The sequence below is a fragment of the Corvus hawaiiensis genome, chromosome 15 (genome assembly GCF_020740725.1).
Source record: "Corvus hawaiiensis isolate bCorHaw1 chromosome 15, bCorHaw1.pri.cur, whole genome shotgun sequence".
NCBI lineage: Eukaryota > Metazoa > Chordata > Aves > Passeriformes > Corvidae > Corvus > Corvus hawaiiensis.
The window spans coordinates 2,377,732-2,401,173 of record NC_063227.1 but is presented as its reverse complement, the minus strand read 5'-3'; the positions used below and the strand labels follow the sequence as shown (position 1 = coordinate 2,401,173).

At 51.1% G+C, this 23,442-nt stretch overlaps 1 protein-coding gene across 1 annotated transcript in view; it reads left to right on the top strand.

Moving 5' to 3' along the window:
* Positions 1–13,423: 13,423 nt before the first annotated feature.
* NEURL1B (neuralized E3 ubiquitin protein ligase 1B) overlaps positions 13,424–23,442 on the top strand; it is a 32,215-nt gene continuing 22,196 nt past the window's right edge. Inside the window, exon 1 of the mRNA XM_048319952.1 lies at positions 13,424–13,532. Coding sequence (XP_048175909.1) covers positions 13,502–13,532 — 31 coding nt within the window. The 5' untranslated portion in view covers positions 13,424–13,501. The remainder of the gene's footprint in view (positions 13,533–23,442) is intronic.

The following is a 23,442-nucleotide window of genomic DNA, read 5'->3' as shown; positions in this document are numbered from 1 at the left end:
CACCCCTGCCAGGGGCTTCCCTGCCTGGAGCAGGCTGGAGGTCCCAGCCCACACATTCCCTCTGAAGCAGCAGGAGACTTCCCCAGTGCCTTCAGTGTGCTGCAGCCACCTCTGTGCCACTCTGTGCCAGCTCCTTGCCACTCTGTGCCACTCTGTGCCAGCTCTGTGCCACCTCTGTGCCTTGGTTTCCTGGTATAGACTGCAACAGCCACCAGCCACCACCTCCCTGGAGTGCTCTGGGGCTGTTTGGATTTTCTGGAGCACTGAGACGTGTGGGAATAACGTGTCACGAACATCCCTCCTGAGAAGGCAGAGCCTGGGCTCTTGTGGCTGTGCTGAGCTGCAGGACAAGCCTGGAGGGTGGTGGCACCTGCTGTGGGCAGCTTTGCTTGGAGGCAGGAAGAAAGGGAACCATCCTCTGCTTGGGGAAATTCGGGGACAGCAGCTGAGTGACCCCATTGTCCAGTCCTCCCACACTCCCACCCATGACTTAGGGGCCTGTTCCTGGCCATGGTGAGGACTTTTGTGCCATGCTGCGAGGTTTTTTCAAGTCTGAGGTAGCACGAGGAGCCAGCAGCTGGGCTTGGTACCACCCTCGTGCCTTCTCCCTCCACCAGCGGGGCTGCAGGGTGATGGCAGTGCCACCAAACCGTGCCAAGTGACCCAAAAATCTGCCCTAGTTGGGCTTGTTTGGTTTCTTTTTCAGCTGGCACACAGCTGCCAGCAGCATGGTGGGAGCAGCTGGAAGGAGACACACGGCAGTGCCGTTCATAAAATCCAGATGAAGGATTGAAACACCTGCTGGCACCAGGAAAAATGTTTGCTGTGGGACGCTAGGAATTGCACCCTGTGGTGCACGTGGCTGCTCACATGCATAATTTCCTCATCATTGCCAGATAAAAAGGCAGGTGATGGATGGGCTGGTGGAAGCCAAGAGCAGAGTGAAGGCAGCAGGCTCAGTCCTTGCCAGGCAGTGGAGATGATGTCTTGCAAAGTGTCCTTAATATCAAGAGGCATCACAAGTATCGTGAGACGTCTCCCCCTCTTTACTGCACAGAGATCTATAAAAGATGCTGCTTCCTCTTTTCTTTAAATAAAACACTTCAGTGACAACGTGCACTGCAAGAATGGGGCCTTTCCCTCAGGAGAGATGTGGGTTTAAAACACGCTGAGTGAATTCATGGTCACAGGAAAATCAGCGAGTGGTTTTCTGTTGATTTCACCTCGTTTTACCTCAGCGCAGTTCTTGCTCTGGGCAAACCCTGCCCAGGCCAAAGGATGCCCTCAGTGAGATGAGCTAGAAGAAGTGCATGAAGAGGAAAACTTGACTGCCACAACCAAGGGACTTGGAGCCACAGATCTGCTTGCTCCAAGGGGAAAAGAGCTGAACCAGCAGGGATTGAATGCCCCTTGCCTGCTGTGCCCATCAATGCAGTTTTCCTTCAAATGCAGAGCTTCTGCCACGACCTCTGAGATCTCTGAGCCAGCCAGGATGGTCCAGACAGCCCCACACAGCCCAGTTCCAGCTCACCTGCAGACACCTCCCCACCCTCAGCACATCCAGGGGCATCCCAGATCCGTCCAGGGCGTGTGACACAGCTGAGGTGTCCCAGCATCACCTCCCAGGCAGCCCAGGAAGCCGTGCCCACACTCCACGTCCCTTCCTGGCCGATGTCACCAGCCCTCCTGTGGCTCACCTCCCTCCTCTGGATGTGCTGCCTGGGGCACTGAAATGGGAAAAGCTACAAAAAAACCTGGCAGAAAGGTTTTGTATATCCTGCTGCTTGGGGAGGCCTTGTTTTCCTTGTAAATCTGGGTGAGATGCTTTGGGAAGCTTCTTTTCCAGACACTGCTGGGCCCTTCTCCTGGAAAAACCAGCTGCCAGGAGTGCACGTGTTGGTGTTGGCTTCAGGAAAGTCAGGTCACTGCTCCCCCTCTTGCCTTGTGCTGTGATGTGCCAGTGTCATCCTCATCTGTGAGCATCCAAAGCCTGGCATGGAGCTTTTCAAAGGGAAAGGTTGAATGTCATCCCAAATTCTGGTTCTCTGGCACCACAAAGGATAGGCTTTAAAGTCCTCCTAAGTTTTGTAACATCTGAGATGTCTTTGAGCCCAAACCCAGCCTGGGGGTGTAATGAATTCAGCCTTCTCCCTCTATGAGACAGCTCTGATTCCTGTGGCTCTGTAAACATCCCCAAAGGCACGTGGGGCTGGAGTTGCTGTCTTTCAGCTGCCTCTCTCAAAGTGCCTCCCAAAGGAGGAGACCAATCCTGTATCCCCCTCCAAGGCACAGAGGGAAAAACATGGAGATTCACCCCTCAGCCTTGCATTTGGAAAAAAAAGGCCAATGCAGGTGTAGCAGGATTTTGTAGCTGCAGAGATTTCCCTGCCCGTGACAGTGGGGTTGGAACAAAATGATCTTTAAGGTCCCTTCCAACCCAAGCCATTCCATGATTTATTGGAGTCTCTTTAAAACCCCGTTGTATGACTCAAGGGGTTGTTATCTCCAGCCTGAACTGTTGAGTCTCAAGGGGGTGCTTTGGGTTTTTTAAACAAAAATATCCTCTCTTTATTTAATAGCTGAGATAGAAGGCTCAAGCCAGTATCTCCTGGGAAGACTCTAAAACTGGCAGCTAAAAAAGAAATCCCAGTAGGTTTTAAGAATTGCTGATGCTTTATAGGAGAATTACTGATCTTTATAGAACGTGGATGTACATTTAATTTGGAGACAGTTGTGCAGATGTAGCACGTCTTGGCACTTGTTTTGTTTTGCTGATAAGGGTGCACAGGAACAGGAGTGTCATTCGTTAGGACTTTCTGCTTTGTTCCTTCTGCCTCTTCCCTGGCTGGTGTCCTCGCTCGCATCTCCACCCGCCCGTGCCTGCAACGCCCCTGTGGTCACTCAGGGCTTCACACCAGTCCTCGTGCAGTGGTTTGGGATCACTGATACAGTGGTTTAGGATCCCTGGTTACAGTGGTTTAGGATCCCTGGTTACAGTGGTTTAGGATCCCTGGTTACACTGGTTTAAGGTCACTGGTTACAGTGGTTTAGGATCCCTGGTTACACTGGTTTAAGGTCACTGGTTACACTGGTTTAGGATCCCTGGTTACACTGGTTTAGGATCCCTGGTTACACTGGTTTAAGGTCACTGGTTACAGTGGTTTAGGATCCCTGGTTACACTGGTTTAAGGTCACTGGTTACAGTGGTTTAGGATCCCTGGTTACACTGGTTTAAGGTCACTGGTTACAGTGGTTTAGGATCCCTGGTTACACTGGTTTAAGGTCACTGGTTACAGTGGTTTAGGATCCCTGGTTACACTGGTTTAAGGTCACTGGTTACAGTGGTTTAGGATCCCTGGTTACACTGGTTTAAGGTCACTGGTTACAGTGGTTTAGGATCCCTGGTTACAGTGGTTTAAGGTCACTGTTTACAGTGGTTTAGGATCCCTGGTTACACTGGTTTAAGGTCACTGGTTACAGTGGTTTAGGATCCCTGGTTACACTGGTTTAAGGTCACTGGTTACAGTGGTTTAGGATCCCTGGTTACAGTGGTTTAAGGTCACTGTTTACAGTGGTTTAAGGTCACTGTTTACAGTGGTTTAGGATCCCTGGTTACACTGGTTTAAGGTCACTGGTTACAGTGGTTTAGGATCCCTGGTTACAGTGGTTTAAGGTCACTGTTTACAGTGGTTTAGGATCCCTGGTTACAGTGGTTTAGGATCCCTGGTTACACTGGTTTAAGGTCACTGGTTACAGTGGTTTAGGATCCCTGGTTACACTGGTTTAAGGTCACTGGTTACAGTGGTTTAGGATCCCTGGTTACACTGGTTTAAGGTCACTGGTTACACTGGAACCACCTTTGGGCTTTATGATGTGTCCACCCAAGCCCCAAGCCCTTTTCCCCACAATGGGGCCGCAGAGGAAAGGCTTGGCTGGAGTTGCTGGGTGGCATCAGAGGGCAGGGAAAGCCCGAAAACTGCCCCGTTTCTGCCTTCCTGCCAGCCCTGCAGGCCAGGAACGATGGGAGATCCCCTTAGACTCAACTTTGATCCTGCTGTCACCCAAGGGAGCTCCATCTGTTTTTACAGCCCTTCTGAGACATGAACCCGTGGTTCCTCAGAAGGGTTTTTGTTGTTTCCATGGTTATAGGTGAGCACACAGCCCTGCAGTGGGAAAATCCCCGCTGAGTTTGGTGCTGGGCTGCAGAGAACCTGCCAGGCCCTGCCCTTTAGGTGGCTCTCAGGGGATAATTTGCTTTTCATTACAGACAAGCACTTCTACAGATTCCTGCACCGAGCCTTTTGGTCAAAAGGTCTAACCTGAAGCCTCTTGCAGGAGTTTTTTTTTAATTAAAGCAGCTACTTTGGTTTTTTTTTTCATGGCAGGAAAGCCAGCAAATCTCTAGGCTACCTGCTAGAGAAGAAAAACCAGGCACCATATGCAATGTAGCTCTTGCTCTATCTCAAAAATGCCGAACTCTGGGAGAGAATTCGTCCCACCAAACGCCCACTAAGCACATTTTTTAAATCTGGTTTCTCAGCCTTTCAGGAAAGGAGAAGCAAAATCTTCTTGCCTGCTGGAACTGGGCCCCGTTTCATGAAATTAAATGGCTAAGGAGGGGGGAAAAATATATATCCAAGGCAAAGATGCTATTCTCAACAAAGGAAACAGTATATGCAACAGCTTCTGCAGCATTCCTGCAACATGATGTCTTTCCCTGCAGAGTCTCAGTCAGGAATTGATTGTCTGAGCAGAGAATTGCTCGATTCAGAAAGGCTTAAGGCACACTTCATGAACTGTTTGCTAAAAGGATGAATAGATGGGCATGTGTGTATATAAATGTATAAATCATGTCTTGTTCTGCCCCAAAGAGGACAGCTGAGGTTGGGTTCTTTGTCACTTGGTTTCGTGTTCCCAGGGCTGGGGATAAAGGCAGCAGTGTCCCACACACAGGGTCAGGATTGGATGCCACGGCTCCGGAAGGACAATCTGTGGACAAGAGGAGGTGGCATTTGTGTGAGAGCCCAGCTCACCAAGGGGTAACAGCCCTCCTGCTGCCCTGATGGGTTCTCAGTCAAGGGGAAGTCTGGTGAGTGTCTCTCATTTGGGCTCTCTTTTATCCCAACCATTTTTTGCCAGCTGATGTGTGGATTGTGATTTGAACTCCTGGGGCGTTTGGTGGCACCACTGCTGTGAGTTGTCACTGCCCAGCCCAGCCCTTGCACTGCCATGCCTGTTGCTGCCCCTCTGCTCAGGGATGCTCTGCTGTTTGGGCTGATTTGGCTGGAATTTTGGTGAATTTTGCCCCACTGGGGGGTTCTGGAGGAGGGGTAGGAGCTGGCACCAACCTCAGAAAAAAGAGAGAGGCGCTGCAGAAGGGATCTGAAGGACATCTGCTGTGACCAGGGGTCCCCTGGGAGATGCTGAGCAGGGAGGGGAGGGTTCAGAAGCCACATGTGTCCCTCAGAGAGCCCTCCTGCTCCCCAAACTGGCCTTTGGGCAGTACTGTGGTGCCAGCAGAAACGATGCTCTGCGTGTCCTCCTCCTCAGAGCAAGCCAGAGGAGCCCACAGCAGAACAAACCTGAACCCCTCAGCCAAAGACCCGTTTTCTGTCAGCTGAGGCTGTGCCAGGGGGGAGTCTCTTCTAGGAAAACCCCGGAGAAAAGCTGCGAGACCGCACAGGAATCCCTCCAGTGCCCGTGGGAGCAAATGTGAGCCCACAGCCAAGGCTGAGGGACATCTGAGCATCTCATGCTGGGTTGGGTTCTCTCCATAAATCCTGTGGGGGTCCCAGGCAAATATCACAGTGACTCTGTGTCCCTGGCTCACCCCACGTGTATTTTTCCTCTGAGATGACACGCTGGGGACAGTCCCTGTGTGGCCCTGGCACGGCAGGTCCAGCTGAGCAGAGCTGCAGGGTTTTGGTGGGCTGTGCTCTGCCCCTGGCCCATGAAAAGCTGTCCCACAGTCCATCAGGCAATGGCTTTGTGCCTGGGTAGCTGCACAGGAGCACAGGCATCCCCTGGGCACAGAGCTTCTTGCTTATAAATTAACTACAAGTCACCAAGGGTCAGCTCCCTTTTGCTCTATTATGCATGAAAAGATCAGGAAGGTCGAGCAAGAAGTGAAAGATTTTTTTTTCCTTGCTAGTTTTCTGCCTATCCAGTAGCCTTGTGCCCTCCCTTACTGCTTCATTTCAAGGGAATAATTCCTGAGTAGAGATTTAAGAAGTTGGTCCCATTTTTAGAAGGTGACACAGGCAGTAAATGCAGTATTTGTCTTGTTTTGGTTGGGTTTTCCCATGAGCTCCTAAGATGTAAAATATTATCAACTGCTGCATTTAAAAGCAGCCTTTCAGTCATTGCTCTGCCTGGGGAAATCAGTAACAGGTGAGAGAGCTCCAAGCAGGGGCAGAGGAGCTCCTCTGTTTGTGTTTCTCGCTTGTCATCTGCTCCCCAAAGAGCTCCCAGAGGTCAAACAATTCTGTCTGCCTGCTTTGTCTGTCACTGAGACCTGTCCTGCTTTCCTGGGGAAAAGCTGGGCTCCAGGCAGCCCCAGGAAAGGCCGCTTATCTCCCCCAGATGCCTCCCAGCTCTGACAGATTCGCCTTGGCTGCTTTTCACAGAGCTCAGGAGAAACCCTCCCGCCAGCAAATGTGGAGGTTTTCTTCTCATTTCTTCCGCAGAATTTTCCTCTTCCTTCTGGGGAGGATTTCTCAGTCTCCCAAAATTCATCATGTGGTATTCGTGTCTCATGAAATGCATCCTCCTCGCCTGTGGAAATGCTGCTCCCTGCTCATCCCAGACCAGGGGCTGTGGGAATGGTGCAAAGGCAGATGTCAGGGATTCAGGGGTGGATTTGGAAATGGGCACTTGCTCTCCTGCCTGCCCAGTGACCCTTGGCTAAATATGGGTCAGTTTATATTTCCCAGCAGAGGGAATGGAAAGCTTGGGGGGGGTCAGGGGTAGCCCTCGCAGATGTTGCCCTCTGGGTTTGTTTGTTTGCATCTCCAGAGCACGCTCTGATCCCAAACTTTTCCGCTCGGGGTAAACTGATTCCGGAATTTTAGTCCAGCCTGAAGTGGACACGTGTCCCCAGCCCCTGATCCACACGCACTTCCCCTTCCCCTGGGGTGGCTGCTCGTCACCACACGGACACTGAGAGCCTCCGCAGGGAGAAGGGGAAGGGGAGAGGAGTTTCCCCAAGGGTTTTATTTCTTTATTTTATCAATATTTGTCAGAAATGATCTTGGTTTTCCAAAGGGCCCCAGTTTGCAAATCTCCAGGCTTCCTGTTAGGAATTCCTATTCACCATCTGAAAAATCCTTACCCCCAGTTCGCTTGGGATTGGTATCCAGCACCCAGGGATTGTACCCAGCCCTTCCCAAGATCAGCCTGTTGCACTGCAAAGTCCTTCTGCTTTCCTCCCCTTACTGAAACAATAATTTGCATTGATGTAACGTTCCTAAAACCTCCTGGGCGAGCATTAGCTGACCCTGCTGAAGACACAGGCGTGTTCCTGCTCTGCAGACGAAGGAAGGAGGGCAGGAAGGAGCAGAGTAACAAATTTGTGAAGGTCACACAGCAAAGCAGGAGCAGAGCTCGGACTGCAATTCCCTTCTGCTCCTTCCCTCCCGCTCCAGGCACTGGCCCGCAGCACTGAGAGTCCAAATTAAGAGATTATAATGCATAATCCACACTGGTGTGCCAAGAATTCTCTAAATCATATTACACTGCCACATAAAACGATGACTCATTTGGTAACACAGCCCACAGCCGGTTCCTTTATGTTAAAATTACGTGGACAAGACTGGATTTAAAAAGAAAAAGGCGAGCTTGTTGTGTGTGTAGTGAATGCTGAGTTATAGATGCCTTCATGGATGTTATTTTGGCTGATGCTGAAGGAGCATTTGTGAGCCTGTTTGTTGACAGTGGTGCTCGGGAGCAGAGATGCTGACATTCCACTAACAATAATAGGAACTGCCTCTGTTTGTTTCTAAATTGGAAATTCTTCCTTACATGGGCCCAGCCCACCCTCCGCCCCCGCCGAAGGAAAGGGCACTTGTCTGGGGCTGGCAGGGGAGCATCTCCCAGCAGGGCTGGAGCTTCTGGGCTGCAGGGATGGCCCTTGTTTGGTCATGGCCAGAAACCCCTCTCCTCCCCACACCCATGGGAAGGGTGGAGAGAAAGCACCTCTGTTTATCCACAGCATGAATACCATGGCAGAATCAGTCCAGCTACACCTTTCCCAGGAAAAGATGCTGTCACCAAGTCTCCCTCTTGCTGCCTCTGCTGCCTCTGCTCTCCTTGCTCCTCCCTGCATCATCATCCTCGCTTCCACCCCAGCTCCTGCCCTTCCTGGCAGCCTCTGCTGCTGTTTGGGGACTGTCATTATCCTTCCCAAAGCCATTTGGGATGTGGCTGGTGCGAGTGACACTGAGCTGTGTTTGCTGCGCTGTGGTTTCACCGTTTCCTTTTCCTCTCCCTGCCTGGGCTTTAATTCCTGCAGCTGAGGAATCCGTGGCAAAATCTCTTTCTGCCAGGAATGCCCACATGTTCCTCAGCTCAGAGCTGCTCTGGCATCTCGTCAGAGGTGGCTTCTCCGTCCCTGTGTGGCTGGCACACGTCACAGCCACCCTGCTGCACAGAGAGCTCTGTCAGGGCAGGTGCTCACTGCTCCTTTGCACTTTTGACCACGGGATCCATCCATCCCTGCAGGCTTCCCCTTCCCCATCTGCACCACATCCCATGGGTCACCTCTGGCCCAGCACCACTCTGCCCTATATTCCAGAAAGTGTGGATTAATCTCCCAGCTTTGGGTAAATAAGCCAAACCTCCAGCAGGCACTGAGGGCAAGGATCAGGAAACAGCTTCGATCGCTGCGTGGTCAAGGCCAGTTCAAGAAGCTCTTTGCAAGATTTTCCTACTGTTGTGCTGGAAGCTCCTGCTTCCCTTCGTTTCTTGGAGGGGAAAAAAAAAGTCAGAACCAGTTTGTGAGCGTGACCTGTGGAGACCCTGAGCATCCTGTGCTGGTGCTGGGAGCAGGGGAGGGAAGGAATTGCTTTCAGCAGTCGGGAGGCGTGGGTGGCAGGAGGGCTTTGTGTGCTGCCGGAGGATGCTCTGTACATGCATCCCTCCTAAACAAATACCTGTTTAAGCGTGCATGATGGGAATCCAGGGAACAGCTTTTTTTTTTTCTTTTCCACTCGTCTCCAAGTAGGAGAGAGGCTTATTAGTACTCTCCTTCCATAGGCAAGATGCGGAGGCTGGGAAGTTGTGAGACGAGTTACATTTGCTTTTATCAGGCAAATCTGCTCTCTCCTGGACAGTCCCTTCAGCCAGGAGGAGGAGGAGGAAAGCAAGCACAAGGTGCTATAGGCAGGAGCTATAGGGGGAAGCACACAATACCATCGAGCACAGCCACGGAAATGAACTCGTGTCAGGAGGAAGGAATTATTTCCGTGCTGCTGCTTCCATGCTGGATAAAAACCTGTTGAAGAAAATGTGTTGAATGTCACTGGTGTGCACTCAGAGGAACTGCAGTCTCTTGGACATGGTGGTGTTTGCAAGTTGGAAGGGCATTTTAGGCTGGGACAGTCACCTCACGTCTTTTTCCAGGGCATTTTCCATCTGCAGCCTCTGAGAATTCCCAGGGAGCTCCCGCTAAGCAGGGGAGGGAAAGGGAGGTTTCAAGGTGAGGTGTGATGGAAGGGAAAGCAGTTTGGGCAGTCTCAGAGCTCCAGACAGATGGAGCTGGAAGAGAAATGGATGCTCTGAGCATCTCCTCGGATTTAGAGTCACGGAGAAAGGAAAAAACCAGAGCTGAGGGTGCAGGGTGTGAAACGGGAGAAAGCTGGCAGCGCCCAGGCTGTGGAGCAGGGCTGGGCACAGCTCTGCAAGCAGCAGTCTGGTCTTTGGGGAAGACAGATAACTCTGGGAAGTCCACAGGATTTCAGTGGAGCTGTGACAGAGAGAGAGCTGCTCAGTTGGAGCGTGGAGGAGCAGAACTGGTGTTTGCTGGGAGGCAGCCGGGAGCAGGGGATCTGCTGGGATCTGCCCTGGGATCTGGGATGGGACGAGACTCCCCTTAAGGGCAGGAGGGCTCCCTGCCCCACAGGCAGGCGGATTTCTCGGATTTCTCGGTGTTTTATCTTGCTGTCGCTGGAAGAGCCGAGTCTGTCATTATTTCCTGCCATCTGTTAGAGACACGAATGGCAGCTGCTCCCAGTGATACCTCGCATCTCACAGCGGCTTTCAGCCCCCAAAACTCGAGCCCCCGGGGGATTTACAAAGACAATGCAACCCATTTGATGCCGTAAGAAGAGTTGCTCCTCGGGCTGGTAACAATCAGTGGAAATTTAGCTGTTCCTTGTAAGCTATTTGCATCCCCGGGAACATTACATTTACACAAATGTGTTTATATGACTGCTAATATTTCCTCTCTTGTGAGAGGCCTGGCCTGTGTGGGTGCTATTAGGAGGGTTTGTGTCAGACCCCTGTCTGCGACAAACCTCAAGGGGAATTCATCACATTTTTGATTCAGAAAGAAATTTGTCTCTCTTTTCCTTTTTTTTTTTGGTCCATATTTTAAAGGCCTGGGTACACACCCTGCACAGTGAAATTTAGGAGTGATTGCAGTGAGCTGGGAAGCAGCTGTCTGACATCAGTGGGATACAGAAAGCCTCGCAGAGACGTTTTCCTTTGCATAGTATTATCCTGATCATACTCCTCGGATCCCACTGAGATGAATTTGTTATGAGGGGCAATAGAAAATGCAGAGGGAGAAGCAACTCAAATGTGTGCAGCTAAAAGTGTCCAGTCCTGCAAGTTGGATCCAACTCAGTTTTGTGGCTGCTCCAGAGCTCTGCTCCCAAGTTTGCCAGTGGCCAACCTGTGACCTTGGACAAATCTCCTGGGTTCTCTGTGGCTCAGTTTCATCACTTATGAAATCAGGATAATGTCGCTCACCTTGTCTGCAAAATGGTTTGAGGTCTAGTGATGAAAATTGCTAGGAAGGAGCTGAGGTGATATTACTGTTTTATATTTATGGGAATGCAGATAGCAAAGCAGGTGACACCCATGTGTGCAGGTCAGGCTGTCCCTGGGTCAGAGTGAGGGGGAGAGAGGGAAGGGGATTTCTTCAGAGGAGCAGCCGTGTGCCAGCCATACAGAAGAAACTGCTGAAGTGTGTTATCAAGAGTTAGCAAAACTTGCTGGAGCCGAAAGAATCTTAAAATGCTGGTGAGCTTTCATCTGTGGAGCTTTGGTTGGGCCAGTTGGGTTCCTCTCTGCTTCTCTCCAGGCTGACTTTGCAGCCCCCGCTCAGCGTCCGCTCCTGGCTCTCTTTTACTCTCTCAGAGTGATTTCTGGGGAGGGTGAAAATCCTCCTCGCTGAACCATTTCTCAGGAGCGTTGTTTTGCGTTGTGACAAGAAGGTTATTTTAACAAACTCCCCGTTTTTACAATGCCAAGAAGCAGGAGCGTTGATTGCGTTCCTGCAGGCTGCCTCCGCGTCCCAAGGATGTGCATTTCCATTTTATTGTCTTCTATTTTTACCTCCTTTTGGGGAGGAGGAAGGGCTGGGACACCCTTGGGACGGGCAGTCTGTGGGCTGCGTGGCCGGGGTGTGGCAGGAGGGACAGGGACAGGGCTCGGGAGGTGGCACCCAGCCCGCACATGGCACACACATGAGCAACCGCCGGCTGTGCGGAACCGGCTGCTGCCGCCGGCTTTTGAAGGCGAATTTAAGCCCTAAAATAACAACTGCCACTCCCTGCTGAGGGAAAGCAGCCGCGATTAGCGAAGCCTCCCATTCCCCGCTGTCTGGTGACACGAGGACTTTCCCCTTTGTGTCACTAAGGTGACATTGCTGCCCTCCTCTCCTCCCCAAGAGGAGCGCTGGGCTCCTGCTGCCCTCTGACAGCTCCTGCACCAAAGGGAGAAGGAGACGTGTGCTAACCTAAGGAGACAGCAGATGGGTGCAGGCGCTTTTAAGAACAGCTGCTGGTGTCTCATTCAATAATCCCATTTTGAACGAATCCATATGATAGCAAAAAAATGCTGGAAATTCGGGTTTTCTGTCCTCTCTCATCTCCTGAGCCACACTTGACCTGTTCAATATGATCTAGGGATTAAAGGTTTGTTATTTTAGCTGCTCTATAATAGATCAGAGGCTGATGTCTGTCAGGCTATTGAGCTACTGTTCCTTGGCTCTCCCCCTCTTCCCATTTTTTCTTTTGTGTCCCAGGACTTGTGATAGTCCAGAGATGTGACTTCTGCTAAGGGACACGGCGGCTTTTCCCAAAGGTGTCGTGAGCCCAAGGTGTTGGTTGCAGCACATTTATGCAGCTCTGAGGCTCCCAATTCTCCAGTCTTAAAACTCTGGAAGCTGCCTCAGGTAAGGAGGGCTTGGCACCTTCACTTCTCAGCATCATCACCCCTCGGGCAGCAGAACTGTGGCCAGGAGGAGGGAGGGAGCCTTGCTCTTCTCCAGTGGGGCTCTAAACGTGTTTTTCTGCCTGAGATCCGAAGGGAAGGAAATTGTGGAGCCGATCTTGTCAATGCTGTTGGCCGCGGGCTGAGGTGTCTGTCCTTCGTCACCGTGGTACCGCCGTGCTTCAAACTAATCGCGCATTTGCCGGCACAACACTCCCGCTAATTCCCTCGGTTCCCAGGTGGGGAAGCCGTGTCACCGAGACGCAAAGTGGCTTATCCAAGGTCGCCCGCAGGGAAATGGCACGGAGGGGGAAAGAGCTCAGCTTTATCGACCCCCGGTGTCCCCCAGTGCAGGCGGTGCCCTTCGGGAAGGTGTTGCTGATGCACAGGTGTGCTTGTGCTACGGGACAAAGAGGATTTTTTTTTTTTTTTCCTAGGAGGGAGAGGCAAAAGGTCTCTCAGGGATCTCTGCGGGCTCCGGGGAAGAGCCGGGCCCGCGTTTGCCCAAAGCCCCGGCCGGCAGCTCCTCCCATAGATGCCAGCGGGTGCTCCCCGGAGCTCCCCACCCCCGGAGGGGCACCGGGGCAGGGATGGGAGCAGAGCAGCACATCCCGGAGAGGCACCGGGGCAGGGATGGGAGCAGAGCAGCACATCCCGGAGAGGCACCGGGGCAGGGATGGGAGCAGAGCAGCACATCCCGGAGAGGCACCGGGGCAGGGATGGGGGCAGAGCAGCACATCCCGGAGAGGCACCGGGGATGGGGAGAGCAGCACATCCCGGAGAGGCACCGGGGCAGCGATGGGGGCAGAGCAGCACATCCCGGAGAGGCACCGGGGCAGCGATGGGGGCAGAGCAGCACATCCCGGAGAGGGGCAGAGCAGCACATCCCGGAGAGGCACCGGGGCAGCGATGGGGGCAGAGCTGCAGCACCCGCGGCTCGGGCGGGGCGGCTCCGCGGGGCGGGGCGGGGGCGGGCGCGGAGCGGCGGCGGGAGGCGGGCGCTGTCCGTGGCCCTGCGGAGCTCCGGGCGGCCCCGGGCTCCGCCGCGCCGCCGAGCGAGCGAGCGATGGGCAACACGGTGCACAAGACGCTGGCAGGTACCGGCCGGGGCGCGGGGCTGCGGGCGGGGGGCGCGTCCTGCCCCGGGGATGCTGCGGGCGAGCGGCGGCAGCTGTGCTCCCCACCCCCCGGTCCGAGGCTCCCCCGGAGAAGCCGAGCGTGTCAGCAATCCCGGGAGAAGCCGAGCGCGTCAGCAATCCCGGGAGAAGCCGGGCGTTCCAGGAATTTTTAAAATGTGCTCGTTTTCGGTGATCGCGGCGGGCGGGGATGCTGAGCGCGGGGCACGGCTGCGCCCGCGGGGTGAAGCGGGGCTGATCCCGCAGCTGGAGCGGCGATTCCCAGCCCTCGGACCGAGTCCTTGGAGGGGCTTTCTGGTTCATTTCCCCTTCTCGTTATGTTTTGGTTTTTTTTTAATCCAACTTTTTAATGGGGAGAGACCGCAGCTGTTCGGAGTCTCCGGAAGAAAACTGCAGTGGGGTCTGAAATGTTCGGTGGGCTGCCCTGGTTTGAAAACTGCCTTTTTAGCCAATTCTGCACTTACACAAGAGCTGTACAGATTCTTTTCCTTTGCAAGTTCGTAACTGTGGGGCTTCCCCCCCCCCTCGGAGAATCTGTGCATAATAAAAACAGTTGGTCTCTATAGAATCAACAGTGTTGAATTACTGAGCCCTTGCCAGGCTGTATCTTCAGCTACTTTGCTTTTCTTCTCTTTTCTGCTCTTGCAGAGCTCCTGCATTGCATCCTTTGTACTTCAGGCTCCCATAAATAAAAAGGGTATTATTAAACTTATTTAAAGAAGCAGGAGGACCTATTGAACACATACACGTCTCCCTGTAATCAGCCAGGGAGCTGAATATAGAAATAAAGAGAGGAATAGATTTGCATTTGGATGCGCCGTATATTGTCTTTGCGAAGAGACGGTGCCTGGGACCTTGAGGGCACAAAAGAAAGCTGCTAAGCTTGTGGTTTAGCTATGAAGCAGTGATTAGATTTCTAGTTGCATCTCCTCCCGTTCTCTGTTACATTTAAATGGGACGTTAGCTCCTTTCACAATAAGGAAGTTTTCATTTTTTTAAATACTTCACCAACTGGCAAATAAAGGCGTCGTGAGGAGTGCATGACCTTGGAGAAATTTTATTTTGCGGCTTGGCTTTTCAGCTGGGGGCACATGCAAAAAACCTGGGATGGGGGGGAAAAAGCCAGGAGATCATCTTTGGGTCAGCAGAGGTTACCTCGGTCAGGCTGGAACTTCCCAAAGGAAAAATATCCGTACCTGCTGGGCCATGGGATCTCGCTGAGAGCTCTGTTCCAGAAGGCTGGGAGTTGTATCAGCCCTTCTGCCTGGTGCTAGAACAGTCTCTCCTGAGCAGCCTCCACATGCTCAGCCTTACACACGTGAATTTAAAAAAAGGGATGACATCAGCTGCACCGCAGCTCCGTGATTCAGGACTTCCTCGCGGTGCTTTCAAAAGGAGTCGTTAAAAAGGAAAAGTTTGATGGGGGAAAAATGAAGGCTTGATTTATGGCAACCTCCCAGCTCAAACATTTGTTCTGGTGGCCTAGGAAATCTCGGTGGTGTCCCTCCAGGTGGAGGCTGTCTGGGAGGATTGCACTGCTGGGGATGGTCCATTTGCAAACATTTGTCAAATTGTGCAAGGCAGAGCTATGCAAGACACTTGAATGCCTTTGCTGAGGGCTGGATGACGCTGGAAACGTGTCTTTCCCCCAAATTCAGTTTGCTTTTCACAAGAGTAATGACAGTCCAAGGGAGCTGTTAACCTGTGGCTGCAGAGGAGCTTTTGGATGTTTGCAATTTGGAAGTTTATAAATGTCTTTTGTCGGGTTGGACCCCATTCAGCAATTTTTCATATGAAATTGAATTTCAGATGGATTGTTTGTCTTTCATTATCCAAATGGCATTGCGGAGGGGAAGCAGGTTTAGAACTGTTCTTGGAACAGTCCTTTTGAAAATTAGAAAGTTTTTCCGGAAGACTGAATGGTTGGATGAAATCCTATTTATAAATGCAAGGGCTGTTTAGAATTACTCAAAGATTATCAGTCAGAATTAAGTCTTTCCTTTTCTTGGTCCAAAATGCACCTCCTTCTTCACCCTGCAGACTGAGCAAGGCACTTTCCCTCTCATTTTGCCTAACAGAGAAATTGCTCTCTGTCCCACGGACTGAAGAAACTTCTTAATAAAACCCAAACAACCAAACAGAACATCTTCAAACTGAAATTTGCTTACTTGTGTTAAATTGATCCACTGCAGTATCACTTCTGTCGTTTTGTTCACCATAAATGGCTCAAGGTAGGAAAAGCCTTTTCAATGAAATCAAATGTAGACGGAATGTGGAGGGACCTGGCTCCTGGAAAAGCCAAACAAGCAGCAATTCAGGTTTTATATAGAAAGGGCAATGCTTTTCTCAAACAGCAGAATTCAATTTTAAATCCTATTGAAGACGACTCATTTTTTTACCTTTGTCCAAATGTGCTTGAGGCAAACCGGGCTGGTTGCATCTTTTAAATCCTTGCCCAGCCTCATCCGTTTCTCCCCACATTTCCATGGAATGATACAAGAGCACACGCCATCGGAGCCGGAGGGATTTGTGCCGGCAGCTTGGGAAACTCGTGTTTGCCAAGTACCCTCTGGTTAACACACAATGGGCCCAGGCTTTGTCAAATTAACAGCGAGGTTCCAACCGGAGCGGCGCTGAAATGAGTAATGAGGCTGTGGCTAATGAGAGGCAGCTTCTATATTTGAACGGGGTGAGGAGGCATTTGAAGGGAAAAGAGCTGGGATGTGTCAGATATGCTTAACAACAGGCCTGAGGTGCTGCTGGAAGCCGCTCTTATCTGGGTGACAGCTAAATGATACACGACATGACACGGATGCTGCCTCTGGGATGCTCCGGGAGCGGCGCCGGCCCTCCCGCATCTCCTGGAGGAGGAGGATCTCCCACTGCATCTCCAGCCCAGGCTGGGAATTCACGCTTGGATGTCGCTGATTCCCTGCTCCCCTCGCCTCCCCGCTGTCCGAGGTGGTTTGCGGGCGGCTGGGGAGGCAGGAGGGAATTGTTGGTTCCTGAGGCACGGCGTGTTCCCGGCTCCTGCAGGTGCTGAAGTGGCTGTGCAGCACTGCAGGTGACGGGCAGCACCTGGCTGCTGGGAGGCTGAGGGCTGCTGGTTCCGTGGGATTCATGGCTCTGTGCCTGGTTTCCTGCGGGGCTGCGCAGGGAATCGCTCTGGAGTTGGGGTGAGAGGAGCAGGAAGCATGACAAACCACCCTGGTATCGTGGATGGGGCTCCTTCCTCCATGGAACTCATTTCTCCAGGCTGATTGCTCTCCGTGGCACGCACAGGGCTCAGAAAATCGTTAAGAACCAGAGTGAGCAGGAAGATGCTGGGAGCTCAGCGGGGCAGGCTTGGGAGAGGGGAAAATCCCCATGATCCATGGAAACCCTTCTGAGGAGCAGCGTCCTGGAGGCTGGGACGGCAGCAGTGTCCCCGTGGTGACAGGGTGAAGGTGGACAGCTGCTGGGACAGGCAGGGTGGGCAGGAGGCACTCACCAAGTGCAGGACTTTCCAGTTGGGATCCAGTTGTTGGTCCTGACCCAAATAGGGGCATTGGTATTTAACAAAGGAGCCAAATTCCCTTTTTAGAATCTGGCTGGGATCTGATTGCTGTGCTTCTCCCACAGCTTTCCTCACAACTGCAAGGAATACCAAGTATGAGTGGCATTTGTGTCTGGTAAACACGAGGGAGAATGGGGCTTGTTCTGGCAGAAGTGACTTCGTTGCAAGAAATTATTTTGTGTTCTTAAGGAAAAGGCTTCTAATCATTAACATCATCTCTCAACAAGGCAGAAATCAATCCCAAGTTTAGACCTTCATCAGGCTGGTGCTCCCATCTGCCAGGTGAAACGGGGATGTTTGGAAGGTCCTGGTTACAGCAAAGCAGCAAGGATTTACAGCTTGTGGGTTAAAAATGACATTTCTGTGTACTCCTTTTCAAAATACCGACTCACTTCTCTTCTAAGAAATGAGGAGCCAAGTCCACTCAGTGGGAAAAGATCTCTCTGCCTTTTCCAGGGGCTATAATCTCACTTCAAGGAGCACTTTTGTTTAGATTTGTTTTCTGGTCCCTCCTCCCTCAGTTGCTAGTGATGCACTGTGGGAGGAGTTCTTGTTTTTGTCAGGAGTTCAGTAAATTGTTTGATTTGGATCCAGTCTGACTTCAAGAAAACTACAAAATACCACTTCAGGTTGTTCTGGTTTGAGTGAAAAAGGTACCTGTTCAGACCAGTTTTTGGTTTGGGTTTGGTTCAGCGCCGACCAACACTGACTGCAGGCGTTAATCCAGCCCTATTCCGCCTGTTTTTCTGCATCCTTAGGCTGGGAGTTGAGGTTTTGAGAGTCTGGATTTTGATGACTCCCCGTGTGACCTTTGAGCAAGTGGCTTTATCACAGAATTGCTTTGAATGTAAGGAAGGTAGGAAACCCTAGCTCACATGGGGGTACGAGAGTTAATTAATTATGAAGCATCTCCAGGAGGAAGGTCATAGAAGTGAAAAAAAAAAAAAAAAAAAAAAAAAAAAAAAAAAAAATAATTCACTGCCTTCTTAGCAGCCTTTTGCTTTTCCACTCTCCAAAAGGAAACCTGTGAAGCTGCTCAGCCTTCTGTGTGATTTAGAGCTGGAACAGATTGATTGTGTACTGAGGACTCTCTTTAACCACTGTGCATGCCCCAAACCCTGCTGCAGCCAACTGGCACGATGAATCCAGCGCTGCCTTTGGCACCTCGGCTGTCGAGGCTGGAGGAATGACTGTGCTCCACTCCAGGCAGGCATCCCCTCCCAAGCCAGCGTTAAATGGAGCTGTGTCACTCCCCGTGGCCCATGGGCTGTCACACACACACAGCACGGTGCCAAGTGTGTCATTAAAGCCAGAGCTTTCCCTTGCTCTCCACTGGGTAGTGCTGGGCAGGTGCCCTCTCTTCTCTTTTATTGTTTATGCTCCAGAGGGGAATTGCTTTGCTCAGAGGTCTGGCAAACAGCACTTTCCCCCCTTTTATTCCTATTTATTTCTTCCGATAATTGCTGCAGGCTAGGAGGACCCGTGTTGTCACCATCTCACCCTCCTGTAGATGCCTGAAATCCCACCCCGGAGTCTGTGTGTGTAGGCAAAACCCTCGGAAAGGCCTCCCCGCAGGCAGAGGAAATCGCTGCTTCCCAGCACGTTATCGTTTGACAACCTATGGAAGTGCTTAAGGATGTTTAAGGTGTTTAACCGGCGGCAGTCAGGTTTGGATGTGCGGGCATTAATGTTTATTTGACAGGAGAAGGATGAGTCACTTGCGAGGCTTATGCCGGGTTTCTCTCCCTTGTCCTAGCGAGGATCCTCCTCGCCAGTCACATTCCCTGGCTTTCCAATCAGGAATGCAAATAATAAGCACCTCTGTCCTCCTGAGCTCCAGTGGATTTAGCAGCCGAGCTCCTTGGGTTCTGGAGCTGCGCTTTCGGGCAGTCAGTGTCCTGCGGCAGGGTTTGCCTTGAAAGGAAACATTTCCCTTCTCCTCAGCATCCCACTGTTTACAGAGCCTATCTGTGCGGCTCGGCAGCTAAATTAGGAGCAGGCTTTCCTAAGGTGGAGCGTGCACGTCACCGTGATGGATGTGGTGGGTTCAGGAGAGAGGCAGGGAAGCAAATTGGCAGCACCAGGCAGGGGCAGAGCCAGGGAGAGCCCAGGGGCTGCTGGCTGGGGTGGCTTCATGTGCTGCAGGATGGGACCAGGCTGGGTGAGATTCCCTGAAACACGTGGCGGATCCCAAATGAATTTCCCTACGGGGAAGGTGTGTGCGATCTCCTTCATCTCTTCTCTTTGTATTTCCATGGGTCTTATCTCCTGTGTTTGTCGCCCTTCCCCTGCCCGCAGCAGTTTTTGGGAGCAGTTTGGAGTCCCGTGCCGGGCACAGCAGCCAAAACACGGGGCTGACTGACGACCTGCACCTTGCCCGCTCCTCAGGAGCTCCTGGGCCACATCTGGGGCTCCCTGGCACCCAAATGCACCGTTCTCCAGACTTGCCCAGAGGGCAGAGGTGTGCTCAGCTGCCAGCAAGCGCGGAAGGAGGTGGGAGCCTGAAGGGCCGTGGGGAAGGGCCGGGCTCCTCCTCACATCTTGGGGAAGTTTTTCTGTCTGCGGCAGCTGGAGGAAGTTTGGCTGCAGGAGGATTTCCAGACTTTGTTCTGTCCTCTCATTCAGGCAGCTTCTCCACCCTTGCCCTCGATGTCACCGAGCTGCTGTGTCCTGGAGGGGACAGGCCCTGGGCCAGTGGTCCCCGTGGTTTTTTGGTGCCTTTAGTGAGGTTCTACCACTTCTCCGCATTCCTGCCCATCCCACCTCTTCTCCCCAGAGGCATCAGCAGGGCCAGGCCCTTCCCAAGGCTCCCTTAGATAAGATCTGTTGCCTATGGGAGGACTTTTTTGGTGGGAAGGAGATGCTGTTTACTCTGTGTTGTTCCCGATCTCGATGATGGCTGTGTTTGTTTTCCCTGTGTATGAGAAAAAGAATGAATCACTGGCACTGAGATGTCTGCTTGAAAGCTTTATTTCAGCTCACCTGTGCCAGCTTTTCCCTTCAGACCTGCATGCCCCGTTGTCTCAATTACTGAGTGCTGGAACATGAGTTCCTGGTGTCTGAGCAGTTGAAGTGGGGCTTTGGGGAGGGAGGGAGGGAGGGAGGAGAAAGTGATTTCTTGCTTGTTAATTTGTTTTCCCCTCTGTGTCCAGGGAGATCTCCTCCTCTGCTTTGTGTAAGCAGGGCTCGCTTTCCACCCAGGAGCTTTTTTCTCCCTGGGTTCTTTCAGACCTCTGGCAATGGAGCAGCTCAGAAATCTCCTTCTGGGAGGATCAGCCCCCAGTCCTTCCCCTTTTCCAGCAAAACCTGGAGGGTTTTTTTTTTCCATGTCTAATTTTTTTTCCTTTCTGCACCTTTCTACTGTAAGGAAACCAAATCAGAAGATAAGAAATGATTTCTACCTTGATTCCTTCAAGATTCCTTCAAGACAAAACCATCCGACTGCACTCCAAAGCTTTCCCAGTGCAGCTGGGGAATCACTTATAGGGTTTTTTTGAAGAGCTGCTGAAGGGAGAAAGATGGATGGAGTTGTGTTTGTGGGGTTGTTGGCTGGATAGTTGCATGTAACAGGTTTCATTTTTGAAGTTTGCTGGTCTTACTGTGGACTTTTACATAATAATGATACTTTTTTACTTTAGGAATTCTGTTTTGACCATTTTCCTGTGATTGCACTCCTGACAGGATAATGTCTAATGGTTATGTGCCAGAAATAAATAGACACATAAAAGTAAAATCTATAAAATAAATAGACACATAAAAGCAACAAAACATGATTTTTGTTGCCCATGTGGCAACACAGGGAAAACAGTCAGTCGAGAAAGAATTTCCTTGGGCAAAAGTTTTCCATCAGGATTCCAAATGCCAGGGAATAAAGATTTTTGATTTTTGCCCTCCTCCATAACTCAAACATTAAATCCTCCAGGCCCTGCCTGGAGAAGCCAAAGATAAAAGATAGAATATCCCATTTGGCAGCGCAAATGAAATAATTTCATTCAAGTTTATCTTGCTCTGCTCAGAGATAAGGGGCACAGTGGCAGCAGCTTTCCTGAGCCTGTTATCTGCTTTGGTCTCATCGGGACACCGGCTGCTCGGCTTGCTGTGTTCTGGAATTTGTGGAGTGCAGTTCAGAAGTTATCTCCTCAGGTTGAAAGCATAATTCCTAATGAGGGAAAATTGCTGTTTCTTGGGGTCTTAACCTTGACACAGTTGATGGAGCTTTTTTTTTCTGGGAACACAAAGCACCACTTGAGATCTGCCTGGTGTAGTGTCCTGGGGGTGGCTAAAATTCTGTTCGAGGAAGAGCTAAGAGGCTGCAGTGAATTTTGGGGAGAAGATAGGACCAGGAATTTTGAGCATGTGCTCCCCTGAATGCAGCCAAGCAGGTTAACACCGATGCAAAGCGTTGGTGGAATACAATAAATATTTCTATCACTGGTGATCTTAAAGAACAAGTTGTTATTTTTATTTGTTATCAATCAGCTAGGAACAGAATGAGTAGAACTGGACTACCAGGGCTAAAGGTGGGCTTGATGATCTCCGTAGGCTCCTGGCAAAAAGCCATGTCCCCCTGTGACCTCTTATGGGGCCGTTCTGTGGTGGTGCTTCCCTCAGGACACCAGCAAAAACTCTTGATTATTTTGTCCTGCGAACTAAAAAGGTTTCCAAGAATGAAAACTGAAATAATTTACTATGTGGCTGTTGCTTGGAGAGATAAAGACCATCTTCCCCTCGCAGGTACCTCAGAATGCCAGGCAGGGAGGTGTCCTTTGCGGGGTGCAAGGTCCTGGCAGCTGATCCGTGAGCCTTAAGCCGCAATTCCCGGGTGCTTTGGCAGCAGCAGAGCAGCTCCAGCCGCTGATGTGATCAGAGGCAGAGGGTGAGAAGGATGGAAGCATCGCAAGGCACAATTTCAAGGAAATCCGTCTCGGGTAAAGTTTCTAGGGAGTGATCTCAGCCCCTGTAGGGGGCTGTAAACACCCCAGCCTGGAGCAGCGGTTTGTGCCGGGTCGTGCCTGGGGATCGCCGCTTTCCAGGGATATCGGGAGGGATGGGAAGAGACACGCACAGAGCCCAGACGCTGTTCCGTGACCACAATCAGCCTCCTAAGCCCGAGGGGTGTTGCAAAGGATGTCAGAGTGGCTCAGGGCAGGCTCTGTCTGATTCCAGGGTGCTTTGCCTGTCCTTGTGCTGGGCTGGGGGCCTCGCATGGATGCAGGAAAACTTCTCCCTGCCTTCGTCAGAGGTTGGACTCGATAATCTCCGAGACCTTCTCCAGCCTAAACAGCTCCGTAATTCTTTCTGCCTCGTGCCTTCAGACATCTGACAAGCGCTTTATGTAAGACCTTTCAGATCCATGGAATTGTGCAGGAAATGGAGATTTTTTTTCTTTTTTCTTTTTTTTTTCTGGAATAAGAATTGCTTTCTTCCAAATTAGCTTAGTCTGCTGCTGACGTCAGCCGCTGTGCCACGGCCTGGGAGCGTGCCAGATTCCAGGGTCTGCTCCGAGATATGGCAGCCATGGATCTGCTGGCCCTGGGCACCCCGCCTGCTGCCAGAACTTCCATGTCTAGACAAAGGATGCAGCTCACCTGCAGGGTTCAGCCATCCCCTCTGTTTGTTTTGCTAGTGCACAGTCATTAAGAGATGAATTTATATTAAAGGCTTCCAAGAAATGCCTCTGCAACCCCAATGTTTATGTAAGAGAGACCGAGAAATTCATAATTTATTGAATTTGTGTGTGTTCTGCTTGGGATTATTCATTGGAGGAACATACTAAGTGATTTTTTGTATCCTAGTAACCAACTGTGGTTGCTTTTCCATGAATAATCTTTATAGTTTAACTTGACCAGTCAAATCTGGAAGGGAAAACTCGAATTAAATTTATCAAGGCAAATAATTACAAGGCTCAGATAGCTTTTGCAGGTGAGAGAGAACACATTTTTTTTCTCCCTCATTTAACTACATAATGATTAGATTGACAGATGCTGTCTGGAGAGTTGGATTTTTCCAAGCAGAACAATAGTGGAAGTTTGGCTCGTTATGAACTAAGCTTCAAAGCTTGATTTGTTTAATATTCATAATTAATCAATTAAAACAGTCCTTTCCTCCCTCAATCTGATGGTTTCCAGGGCAGATTATTTCCCTTTTGTGGGGAGCCCGGGGTGGGGGGTCTCCCATCAGCTCACGAGGACACTCTGATGGTTAATTAATAAAATTATTTGTGAGTTATTTCTCCCTGCCACAGCAGCCCTGTGTGGAACAGCTGGAGTTTATCACTTAGTATGAGTGTGTTCACATATTTCCTCTTCAAAATTT